At 43.4% G+C, this 12490-nt stretch overlaps 2 protein-coding genes and 1 pseudogene across 5 annotated transcripts in view; all 3 read right to left on the bottom strand.

Annotated features, from left to right (window-relative positions):
- The window catches only part of LOC118402105 (sodium- and chloride-dependent glycine transporter 1-like), an 85135-nt gene extending 79361 nt beyond the window's left edge, over window positions 1-5774 (bottom strand). For 2 of the 4 annotated variants that reach the window (XM_052476966.1, XM_052476971.1), the window contains exon 1: window positions 5461-5774. Coding sequence is in view for 1 of the 4 variants with exons in the window: in XM_052476971.1 (XP_052332931.1) it covers window positions 5461-5463 (3 nt within the window). In the remaining 3 variants the exon portion in view is untranslated. The remainder of the gene's footprint in view (window positions 1-5460) is intronic. The other 2 variants (XM_052476969.1, XM_052476972.1) reach the window with 1 other exon arrangement.
- Window positions 1-12490, bottom strand: part of LOC127911033 (general transcription factor II-I repeat domain-containing protein 2-like) — a 236247-nt pseudogene that overhangs the window by 86812 nt on the left and 136945 nt on the right.
- LOC118402103 (Krueppel-like factor 4) lies at window positions 9383-12030 on the bottom strand. Its single transcript, XM_035800013.2, has 3 exons — window positions 11840-12030; window positions 10344-11361; window positions 9383-10245 (listed from the first exon to the last, which is right to left on the bottom strand). Exons 1-3 carry the CDS (start codon window positions 11924-11926, stop codon window positions 10070-10072), a joined length of 1281 nt encoding a protein of 426 aa, XP_035655906.1. The 5' UTR covers window positions 11927-12030; the 3' UTR covers window positions 9383-10069.

Here is a 12490-nt window from a genome sequence, read left to right as displayed (position 1 = left end):
AGTGAGTATGGTTATAGACAAAAACCATAATGATTACTGTCACTATAAATAATAAATTACAGTAAATTACACATTACATTGGGGGAGATTCACAAACGTCCATGGGGGTTCCAGGTGTTAAGTTAAAGCTAAAGTCTAATATGTTCTGCTATCCCATGGTCATTTCAATAAATGGTACGAAATTATACTAATGGGTTAAATGATAACCCAAGATCTCAGACTGTATTACTCAATTGTTTGTTTTTTCTTGTCACTTGAGTGTTTGTAAACAAACAAGATCCAAAATATGTATAATACAACTATGACTCAAGCCTTTCATCTCTACATTAGAATATATCTATGAATTAGAGGGTGATGATGATGATGAGCAACGGCTACGCTATTGTTACGGAGTCTCGTTGATAGGAAATGACTAGCCGGACTGTTCCCCGGACTCCAGTTGTAGCCATTCGTACAATGCACAAACAAGGCTATTGAACCTGACATTGGTGTCTGTCGTTATTCCTTTATCTAACATATCATACTGAAACATGGTATCAGAAGTGGCTCGGAAAACACACGTTTGTTATTTTTGTAGCTAAGTACAGTATAGGCGCAGTTACGTTCCATATGTGAACACACGCCGTTTCCTACTCACAACACTGATCAACTCGTTGTTAGCTGCCTAGCGAGCATCACTACCTACGTCGATGACTGAAGGCAAAGAAATCTCATATTCCATTGCTATGGCAGCGAACATTCCGCCACCAAATCCCATGGTTCTCACAGGGGACTGGAATACTAATTGGGACAACTTCAGGGATGCATTCGAGGACTATGCGCTGGCGACCGGTCTACATGATAAACCCAACGAGGTACAAGCGGCAACTCTGAGGAGTTTAATGGGCAGCGAATGCAGGCATATCTACCGGCACAATCTCACCCTCACAGCACGTCAACAGTGTGATGCAAAGGCTATATTGGATGCATTGGAGAATTACTTCAAACCCGCCAGAAACGTAATTTATGAGCGGTTCGTTTTCGGAAGCTGTAAACAGGAAGAGGATGAGTCAGTACACAACTTTGTAACCCGTTTGAGAGAGAAATCCGCAACCTTGTGAATACGGGGGATTGAAAGATGAATTGATTCGTGACAAAATAGTGCTGGGAATTGCAAATGAGGATACACGCCGGCGTCTACTGAGAGAGAGAGACTTAACATTAGTAACTGCCATTGAAATGTGCCGCACTGCTGAAGTCACTGACATGAGAATGAGAGCAATGGAAATCAAAACCCCACGCTCCGACGTTGATACCGTTTACGCTGTTGCTAGGCAGACATTCAGACTAAACCAATCGAGGCAGAGCAATTCACCACGAACGGTGAACACAGAGCCCCGTAGCATGTAAATACTGTGGGAATACACACACACGTGGCAAAGAGCACTGCCCTGCCTACGGAAAACCATGCAGAGCTTGTGGAACTAATAATCATTTTGCAAAAGTGTGTCTCAAAAGCAAAAGAAGGGTGAGTGATGGCAAGATTCACTGTGTTGATGATGTAATTCAATGTTCAGAGCTGAAAAGTGAAAGTGACATTTACATGCATGAATCCATTGGGGCTGTACACTCAAGGGGGAAGAAATGGTTTGTGACACTACGATTACACAACAAGCAACAACAATGTCAACTGGATTCTGGTGCTACATGCAACGTAATGAGCTACAAAGACAAAATCAATCTGGCACCTGACACACATCTATTGCCCAGCGATACTAGACTAAAGCTCTACTCAGGAGAGCTAATGAGCTCTATGGGCACCTTTGAGACCGAATGTGTTATTTGGGGACGCAAACACAAGCTGGAGTTTGAGATTGTAAAAACCAGTCAACATCCTCTCCTCTCAGGCTCTACATGCGAACGCCTGGGACTGATGCAGTTCACTGTACCAAATGACCTGCACATTGTGGATCATGTCCAGCATGGACCCCTGTCCAAAGAACAACTACTTAGCAGATATGACGATGTATTCAACATGCCCGTTGAATCTGTGCCTGGGGAGGTACACTTTGAAGTGGATGAGAGCATCACTCCAGTCCAGTGTGCTCCTCGCAATGTGCCCATTGCAATGAAAGTGGCTGTGAAGGCCCAGCTGGACAAGTATGAGGCCGATGGCCACATGACATCTGTGACTGAACCAACTGACTGGATCAGCAATATGGTCATAGTGAAAGAACCAGAGAAGCTGAGGGTCTGCATCGACCCAAAGCATCTGAACCAAGCACTGAAACGATCCCACTACATCATGCCGACACTAGAGGATGTCCTCTATAAGCTTCCCAAGGCCAGGATTTTCACCTTGGTGGATGCCCGAGATTGCATTCCTTCAATGCAAGCTGGATGAAGAAAGCAGCCTCATGACTACCTTCTGGACCCCCTGGGGTCGGAAACGCTGGCTGAAGCTCCCGTTTGGTGTCTCGGTGGCGCCTGAGATATACCAACGTAAGCAGCACGAGTTACTGGCTGGGCTCAAGGGCATTGAACCCATTGCAGATGATGTCCTGATCGTAGGCTGTGGTGACACAGACGAAGAAGCAGTACGCGACCACGATGTGAAGCTCCTGGCACTGATGGAGCGCTGCAGATCAGTTAAGCTTCGCCTTGGCCTGAAGAAGCTGCAGTTCAAGGTGAAAGACGTCCACTTCCATGGCCACATTCTCTCGGCAAAAGGCCTGAAGCCGGACCCAGACAAGGTCAGAGTGATCCTCGACATGCCAAACCCGTCTGATGCAAACTATCTTGCAAAGTTCATGCCACACCTATCAGCAGTCTGTGAGCCTCTGCGCCGGTTGCTGGACAAAGACACCATGGCACTGGCTACCCAAGCACGAGGCCGCAGTGCAGGAGATGAAATCTCTGGCTTCATCCATGCCAGTGTTGCGCTACTACGACGTCATGAAGCCTGTCACAATCCAGAGCGACTCCAGCCAAAGGGGACTTGGATGCTGCCTTATGCAGGAAGGCCAGCCCGTTGGGTTTGCCTCGAGAGCGCTCACCCCCACCGAACAAAACTATGCACAAATTGAGAAAGAGTGCCTCAGCATCGTCTTCTCCTGCCAGCGATTCCATCACTACTTATATGGGCGAGACCTGGTCATCGCTGAAACTGACCACAAACCACTCATTGCCATATTCAGTAAACCTCTCCTCAACGCGCCCAAGAGGCTTCAAAGCATGCTCCTGACTCTGCAAAACTACAGCCTGAAGGTCATTTACAAGCCAGGACCAGAGATGTACATCAGCGACACACTGAGCAGGGCAACAACACAATGTACAGGCAGAGGCACTGTCTATCAGCGGCAGGCTATCTGTTCGCTACAGCAGGAACAACAAGATGTTCAACAGATCAATCAGGCAGACTACTTAAACGTCACAGATCACCGCCTAGCCCAGATAAGGCAACACACTGACAAGGACGAACGCCTACAGTCACTGAAGTCCATGGCTCTCGCAGGTTGGCCATACCTGAAAGAAGAGACACCTTTCACAGTGAGAAAATACTGGACCTTTCGAGATGATCCCAGCGTGCAAAATGGCGTCTTGTTCAGAGGTCAGAAGGTCATTATTCCCAAATCACTACGTCCAGAGATGCTTACCCGCATACACTCCAGTCACGTTGGAGGTGATGCATGCTACCGCCAGGCTCGTGAAACATTATACTGGCCAAACATGCAAGCAGAAATTAAAGACATTGTCAGCAACTGTACCACATGCAACGAGTACGCTCATGAACAGCAAAAGGAAACCATGATGTCGCACGAACTGCCCACAAGGGCCTGGCAAATCATCAGCATGGACTTATTCAGCCACAGATAAAAGGACTATCTTCTCATCGTTGATCACTACTCTGACTTTTGGGAAATTGAACTGCTCCCTGACTTGTCTGCAGAGACGGTCATAAAGCGCTGCAAGGCGCAGTTTGCAAGGCAAGGTCAGCCTGACAAGGTAATCGCGGACAATGGCCCACAATTCACTGCACAGTTCAAGTGTTTCGCCTCAGAATGGGAGTTTGACCATGTGACATCCTCTCCAAGACACCCAAAAGCAAATGGCAAGGCAGAATCAGCTGTCAAGATTGCAAAAAACCTGTTAAGCAGGGCCTTGCGCGACAGCAACGACCCATTGTCTCCCCCCCCTGTGTCACCGCGTGGTTCCCCAGAGCCACGGACTGTATTACCCGTTCCCGCTTCCTTGTCACCCATATCCCTGCCTTCATCCCCTGGGTCCCAGAGGGGCACTCTGCGACCATCACGGCCACGCAGGCAAAGGAGACCTCCGGGTCGCTTCAGAGACTTTGTTTGTTCCCTCGGGGACGAGGGACTTTGTGGTGGGGGGGCTGTGTAGCGACCCGCACAGACAGCTGTGTGTTATGTGTTAGGCTAGGAGGTGGTTGTGTTGTACTGACCAGTACCCGGTGTTCGCGACGGGAATGTTCTGATGCCGGGCATCCTGGTGGTTGGCGGAGTGGCGTGGAGGGGGGTTGGGCAGGGGGGGTGGAGCATTGGAAGTTAAGACCAGGTTCAGCCTTTGTTCTCTCTCTCTTAGTCTGGGCTTCACAAGAGAAGGTCACGATTGGCTTGTGGGTTATCTGTCATCTATTTGGCGTGTGCTACGGCCCAAACAGTAGCCTGTGTAAAGTTGGTTTAATAAACCGTCAATTCGCAAACTCAAGCCTCTGTCTGGACAATTGTTCATTTATGATCTAGTCAGGTCATTACAATATCATACTGAAACAGCTATTTCCCCAGGCTTGATCCAGACCAATCCCTCAGGTTACCAAACAGTGTCATGCTGTTGAAATGGCAGAATGTGCCTTTAAAATGTTTGTAGACTTCTTGAACTAACTTTTTGAGAAATGTTCAACGTTGCACAGTGACATTGTGTAAAGGTTGGTCAAGATTCTCACCGCGTATTTTGACAAAATCCACAGAAGCACAGCAACCGGGAAAGTAACGTTAGCTGACACACTGCCACGTAATGTTACATTTGGTCTTGCATTTTGTATCAGTAACTAAGACACCACTGCATCTTAAGTTCATTCATTCAAAAATCGACTTAGCTAGCAAGTGAATAGTTGGAGATAAATTCACTCGAGTTTTCGTTGAACAGGGAAACAACGTAATGGGCAAGAGTTGAAACGTCTGTATCACATCCTTGTTAAACAAATATGTATCATTCTCTGAGTAAACAACTAACGTTAGCTAGCAAGCTAATTTCAAGTATCTTCAGGAAAGCCAATATTGAAGCATTAACATATTTCTAGCATCCAGACATGGCAAGCCTACTGGCCCTTGTCTTTACTGTGGGCTAATAAGGTTGATTGGCGCCTCTATTCAAACTACTGAATGTGGCAAAACAACTAGCTAGCTATAACAATGTATGAACATCTTATTTGAATGGTTTGTGTCATTAATTGCTTACCATAGCGTGGTGTCGTGAAGTGGCTAAATATCAATATAGAATGTTCGGAGTTTCATCACCTTGTCTTGCTTGAGCTTTCCTCTTCTTTCAAAATACGCCCCCGTCTTTTACTAACATAATTTCAATAATTGCTCCGTCTATAATTTCAATCTTGAGTGATGAGCAGCAGCGCGTGCATTAATCCATTCGCCACAGTTTGGTCCAGTATCCACTACAAATGATGAGCTGGAACCGAGAGATTGAGAAACAGCTTTTATCTCCAGGCCACCAGACTGTTAAACACTAGCTGACCTCCGCCCAGTACCCTGCCCTTAACCTTGCTACCCGCCTGATACTCTACCCTGCACCTTAGAGACTCGCCCGATGTACATAGTCATTGAACACTGGTCACTTAATAATGTTTACGTACTGTTTCACCCACTTTATATGTATATACTGTATTCTAATCATGACTCATCCTTTATCATTTATTTTCTTATTTTTCTGGACCACTAAACTTTGATGATGAATAAAGACAGTGATAAGAGATACTCATGAATATTACACTGATGGGTCAGGTAGCTTGCCTGACATGCTTTTGTAACAGGCTTGCACATGCTGAAGAGAATGTGAAAGCTCCTTTGTGTGAAATCAGGTGGCTAGAAACAGCTAAACGTACTATGCAGTAGTAGGCTACTATGCATTGTAATTGAACCACCATTTGTCATGGAATGATGTACGAGAATGACATTCTCAGGCTAAAATTATATCTAATAGCTGTCTACAAGTTTGTATCATTCGCAGGATGTCTTTGCTGATGTCGGTGGAGAGAGACAGATGCCAAGTGAGCACAGTTCAACTGTCACATGAAAAGACATTGAAATTTGGTCTGTCCACCCTGGGCTTGAGTTCAACGTCAACAGATGTCATTTTGTGGTCTGGACCGGCTTTGATTTCAGCATCCACAGATGTCCAGTACAGTACAGTAGAGGAGCAGTAGAGTAAAGTACAGTATAATGTATTATATTGTATTGTACTATACTGTACTTTACTATACTTCACTGTACTATTCTCTACTGTACTCTACTGAAATAAACACTACTTACTGTACTGAACTAAACTCTACTGTGCTCTCCGGGATGCTGGCCGGGTGGCCCCCCTAGGGGGGGTACTGTCATGCCTGCCCCCGCTATCCCTCTCTGGTGCTCAAGGGCGCCAGGCTGCCCTTCATTACGCACACCTGTCACTATCATTATGCGCAGCAGCGCTCATTGGACTCCCTTTGTTGATTGCCCCGTCTATAACTGTCTGCTCCCCCGTTTGTTCCCTGTGTCTGCATTAATGTCGTTTTTTGTTCTTGTCCAAACGCTGTCCTGTCCTGTTCCATGTCATGTCCGTTGATAATTAAATGTTCACTCCCTGTACCTGCTTCTCGTCTCTACCAGCATCAACACTTACATAGTCTTTTACTATGATATCAAAAACAGTATTCCTCATCTACAGTAGTTTACTGACCACTCAGAGTAGAATAACACAAAAATGTTCCATTTGGATTCAATCCCATGTGTAATAAACATATTATTGAAGTATGCAAATATAAAAGGGAAAATGTGAATGCCATTGGGTTGCCTGGTCAGAGCTGTACCCACCCCACTGGTTAGTTTAGCTTCTGACCTAGTGCGGAGTTGACCCAGCTCAGGATTCCTCTTACGTAAACAAATGAAACCATAACAGGGCCTCCATGACAACAAGCCACAACCCCAAACAGTGTACATTTCCTTCGGAAAGTATTCACACCCCTTGACTTTTTCCACATTTTGTTACATTACAGACTTATTTTAAAATGGATTAAATACAGTGCCTTGCGAAAATATTCGCCCCCCTTGAACTTTGCGACCTTTTGCCACATTTCAGGCTTCAAACATAAAGATATAAAACTGTATTTTTTTGTGAAGAATCAACAACAAGTGGGACACAATCATGAAGTGGAACGACATTTATTGGATATTTCAAACTTTTTTAACAAATCAAAAACTGAAAAATTGGGCGTGCAAAATTATTCAGCCCCCTTAAGTTAATACTTTGTAGCGCCACCTTCTGCTGCGATTACAGCTGTAAGTCGCTTGGGGTATGTCTCTCAGTTTTGCACATTGAGAGACTGAATTTTTTTCCCATTCCTCCTTGCAAAACAGCTCGAGCTCAGTGAGGTTGGATGGAGAGCATTTGTGAACAGCAGTTTTCAGTTCTTTGCAGTGATAGGACAAGACTGTAACTACCAATTGGATACCACGAAATTGGTATCTTGCGGGCCGGATTGAAGTGCCCAGCTAGCCGTACCCCCCCCCCCCCACCCCACCCCTGCTGTAACAAAATGTGGAAAAAGTCAAGGGATCTGAATATCACTGTATATTCATGAGTTAAAATCTGCCATCGCTTTGACCGTGTCAATACTTGGCTTCTAGAAGATGTATGTTATTACTGTAAAATGAGAAGTAATGTGTTTTAACACTTATGACCATATGTCTTCCTAAACTTTTTGACACTGTTACTGAATGGTACAGTCAACTGTCCAAAAAGATAAGATATAGTTAGGCCTATATTTGGGGGACGTTAAATTATTATACATATCCTCATTCCCTGCAACCATAAGAATAATAGACAAGCAACCCAGTTACCCACATTTACATTTACATTTAAGTCATTTAGCAGACGCTCTTATCCAGAGCGACTTACAAATTGGTGCATTCACCTTATGACATCAGTCATACCCAGTCACTTAGGATGCCTATCTGTTAGAAGGGAAGGGACACAGCTAAAGTAAACATTGTATTTCCCACACCATGCTAAGTAAAATCCAGGTTGAACCACCCATATTTCAGACAGAGTTGTATTATTCAGCTCAATGTAGGCCACATAGCAGGCAAGGGGAGGAGGAAATGTTACGTTGACACAGAAGTCCCATTTGACTTAAGACACACGCCACCTTGTTTGGTATCAGAGTCTAGAATACCTAAAACATACTATTCTAGTTCCACATATGGAGCAGAAACACTTTTGAACTTAAGCCCATTCATATGTGGAGGTAATGGGAAGTCAAATGAAAAAAATGAGAGCACATTATACTTGCAATATTATTACAATGTGGATCAACAATTTTGGTAAGGACTGCTTTGTCAGGAAATGTGTTTGTGTTTAGATGAGTGTATTAGTTAATGTAATTTTGGAGATTAAGGTGAACAAAGATAATACTTTTCTTGAGTACAAAGACCAAGGAAGGAGTCATTTTCTTGCTTTGACTTGGCTCAAGTGAATTCTGATGTTACAGCTTGGTTACATCAGTGCAATGGTACAGACTGCCCTCATGAGGTAGATGATAGAATTGACAACACACTTCACTTTTAAGTGCCTAATGAATGCAAGTCGGTCAAATGAACAGGAGAGGGCGACAATCGCAATCTGTACAGCCAACCATGATATTGACACCCAATATCCACCTTATAACAGTGTATTACTGTAAATATAGGCCTAACTATTGCTATGACGTCTCTTCAGTTTGGCTTTGAAATAATTCAATTACATTGGTGGGTGAGAAGTAGTGAAGTATTCAACCTATAGTTCTTAAAAATCACTGTGCTCAGTGATTTTGCAGCATACTTTATGGGGGTGTCATAAAATGCCTACTAAGTGTCTGAAGGTGTGTAAATAATATAATTTTAGATCCACAGTATACTATGGGCCATGTTCAGTAGTATGTCCTTAGGCTTGTCTTAGGAAGCTTCAATGAGTGTTGCCTGTCACTATTACAAAGGGGACGGGACGTCAGAACTCATCCTAGACCCAGTGTTGTAAAAATGTATGCCCTTTATGAGTGTTTCGATTTCTTGGCCAGATCCTTGGACACTAATCTGAACACTATTCATGTCAAATAAGAAAATTCAAACAATTAATTTCCATATCATTTTATTTTCATAAAACACAGAGCTCTTGTAACACTTTGTCTTTGTGATTTTACAAAACTATATTGCACTTACAGAGTGGATAATATTTTCCCAGAGCTTCAAGTATCTCTAGTACAGTTTTGGGAGAATATTTCCTTACAACTTTAGCATCATTTTGTATACAAAATGTATGAAACATTGAAAGGCAGTGTTAAGTACCAGATTTAAGAGCACTTTGAGAAGCATAATAAGCCTAAGCATTCAAACAATTAAATAGAAGAAAAAAAAAACGTGTTTTGAAATACACAATTTTATTGTAAAAACTATAGAAAACCATGGAAAGTCTGGTGATTCTTGTAAACAGCAACAAAGTATCAAAGTTACACAGTAGGCCTAAGTGATAGAAAACAAATGTCCATTTACATGTAGGCATATGTACAAAAAAATATTGGGTAGGCTACAGCCAGCCGTTGTTCAGTGTTATTTCAAAAGCCAAAATAGCAACCATCAGCAGTCACCAACACTCAATAATTTAAATGCAAGAGTAAGCAAGAAAGGCTCTCCTTTTCCTTAAATATTGTACTCCCATCATTTAGAAGAGAACGATAGTATGTACAAGCATTTACATGTCATGTCCAGTCTATCGCCATGATACAAAAATAGAACGTTCAAAGTCAGATCCAACTGTCTGTTCACATGTGCCTCTTCATGTGCAGTGCGAGGTGATCTGAGCGCGAAAAGGCCCTCTCACACAAGTGGCACTGGAAAGGCCTCTGACCGGTGTGCTTTCTATAGTGACGAGTCAGCTCGTCAGACCTCGCAAATTTCCAACCACAGCCTTCCCAATTGCAATGGTACGGTTTCTCACCTGTGGATTACAGGGACAATACACAGTTAGATTTTTGTGCATAATCGGCTAGTGTCAAATTTTTGAGGGGTTATATTGTAAATTAAATGTGTAATTACCTGTGTGTGTTCGCATGTGAGCCTTTAGATGGGAACTCTTGGTGTAGGTTTTCCCACATCCAGGGAATTCACAGCTATGAGTGGCTGTGCGTTTTCTCGCCCAAGACCGACGACCCCGTTTGGGTTTGCTATCTTCCGGCGCGTAAAACTCCAAAAGTGGCGATGATGGTGGGGTCAACATCACCCCCGGCATGGACGGGTGGTGCACCCGCATGGGCTCCCTGAACATCCTGTACTGTAGCGCACCTTGGTGATGCGTGTACTGCGGTGGATATGGCTCATACTGTTGAGGGTGTGCCATGTTAATATGCTGATGAGAGTTCATCTCTGTCAAGTGACAGTCTTTGCGCCCCATCCCATCTCGGGACACACTCTGTTGCATGCCATGAGGTGCAAACCCCTGAACAGCAAGTTGATGGTGCGTGAACTCTGTGTGCAGGGAACGCATGTGTTTCTCATCATACATGTGTCCTATGAAGTCACCTGCCATCATGCACGACCGCTCAGTGTTTTCTGTCTTTATTTTGTATCCCATGGGATGAGAGTCGGTCACTTGTAAGTGGACTGGAGTGGCAGTAGCTATATTCAAGGCCCGCAGTTCAGTGTACTCCCGCCTGTCCGTGGCAGGCTGCTTCAGCCTGTAGTCTAACAGTGTGTCGCTCTGATAATTCATCTCTGGGGTTAGCAGCTCGGCTACCAGACTGTGCCCAGGACTTGTGTTGAAGTTATAGCTGCCGTAAGCATTGGGTGTGAGCTGAGAACCGTCACTGTCATGCCCTGTGCTGCAGCTTTCCGGCGACTCAGGCAGTGAGTATGAGCAGGACTGTTGAGATGAGTTATTGGTTCCACTTTCAGATCCAATGGTGTTGGATAAAATGAACTCTAAATCCAAGAATTTCCCCAGGTCATCTTCATCTCTGGTCACTGCAGGTGATTCAACGATACTGAGCTCCACTTCAATCTGGGATCTCAAGTCATCACCTGTTGTGCTGGTATTGCAACAGTCCACTTTCCAGTCCTATAAATGTAAATAAAACAACATTGTCATTTGAATATTGTTTCAGTCGAGAACCTCTTTCCAAAACAGTTGTGGGTTTTTCTTTGTGTAGCCTATATAGGCTATACCCACTGGGCACAGACGTCAGTTTTGATTTACCTTTGTTGGAATCAACTAACATGAAATAAACTAAAATCAACCAAAAATGTCACCATGTATTTGGAGTTCCCTTAGGTTGATTACTTTTTTCAAATCCAATTAGTTTTCCACGCTGATTCAAAGTCATCACATTGCATTTTTTGGGTTGAAATGACGTGGAAACAACGTTGATTCAGCCAGTTTTTGCCCAGTGGGTATATTTCTCTCGAGCAAATAAAATAGCGAAATAAACAAAAGAAAAGCAAGCATTATAATTAAAAATTGCACACTATGTTATCAACTTTGTATGTTCAGTTAGTTTCTGTTGAAGAAATTACATCGGGGGAAAAAGTAGACTTACATGGACAATTGCAGACTGTCTTTCCTCCATCGTCTTACTGCTTGAAAACGTAGTTATCGACGGCAGCGTCGCATCAGCGAGAGCCATTATAAAATGTTATTTTAGTTAACCTTTTACCACAAAACATCTAACGCTATGTAGCAATCCAAATCGAACCAAACGATATAAACCGTGATGACTGTAGTGCCCACCAGTTATAGCCCCGTCCTGGACAGACTTTGTGGGCGTGTCAGAAGTCGTTTCACCTGTTGACCAATAGGGTGAATGTTGAGGTGGACTTTACTACGATTTTACATGCCACCATGCATATGTATGAGAAATGCATTTATTTGAAAATCTTGCAAAATATCTAAATCGTATTTACAAAAGCCATAGCATGTTTGCCTTAATTCAATAATCAAAAGGTTGAATGGGCCTATAACAGTTTACATTTCAGCGCGTTTTAGTTTGCAGAGAAAGCTCATTTTGGATTTTAAAAAAGCCAAGTTGAATTTGTTATCATCATTTGTGAAGTCTATAGTTGCGCAATTACATTAATTGCAAGTCTATTACCCTCTAATTTCAATCAAATTATCAATCAATAATAATAACCATGTATTCATATTATTCTTGTATATGTTTTTATACATATATATTAAGGAGATGTGTTCT

Source organism: Oncorhynchus keta, chromosome 23 (assembly GCF_023373465.1).
Source record: "Oncorhynchus keta strain PuntledgeMale-10-30-2019 chromosome 23, Oket_V2, whole genome shotgun sequence".
In the NCBI taxonomy this organism is placed as follows: Eukaryota; Metazoa; Chordata; class Actinopteri; order Salmoniformes; family Salmonidae; genus Oncorhynchus; species Oncorhynchus keta.
The sequence above is the reverse complement of the archived record's forward strand: the minus strand, read 5'-3'. Positions and strand labels throughout refer to the sequence as shown.

Coding starts and splice junctions, on each gene's coding strand:
- LOC118402103 (XM_035800013.2), bottom strand. CDS start 11,926: ATGGCTCTCGCTGATGCGACGCTGCCGTCGATAACTACGTTTTCAAGC. Junction 11,362..11,839: donor GACAGTCTGCAATTGTCCAT/GTAAGTCTACTT, acceptor TTACATTTATAG/GACTGGAAAGTGGACTGTTG. Junction 10,246..10,343: donor TCACATGCGAACACACACAG/GTAATTACACAT, acceptor TGTAATCCACAG/GTGAGAAACCGTACCATTGC.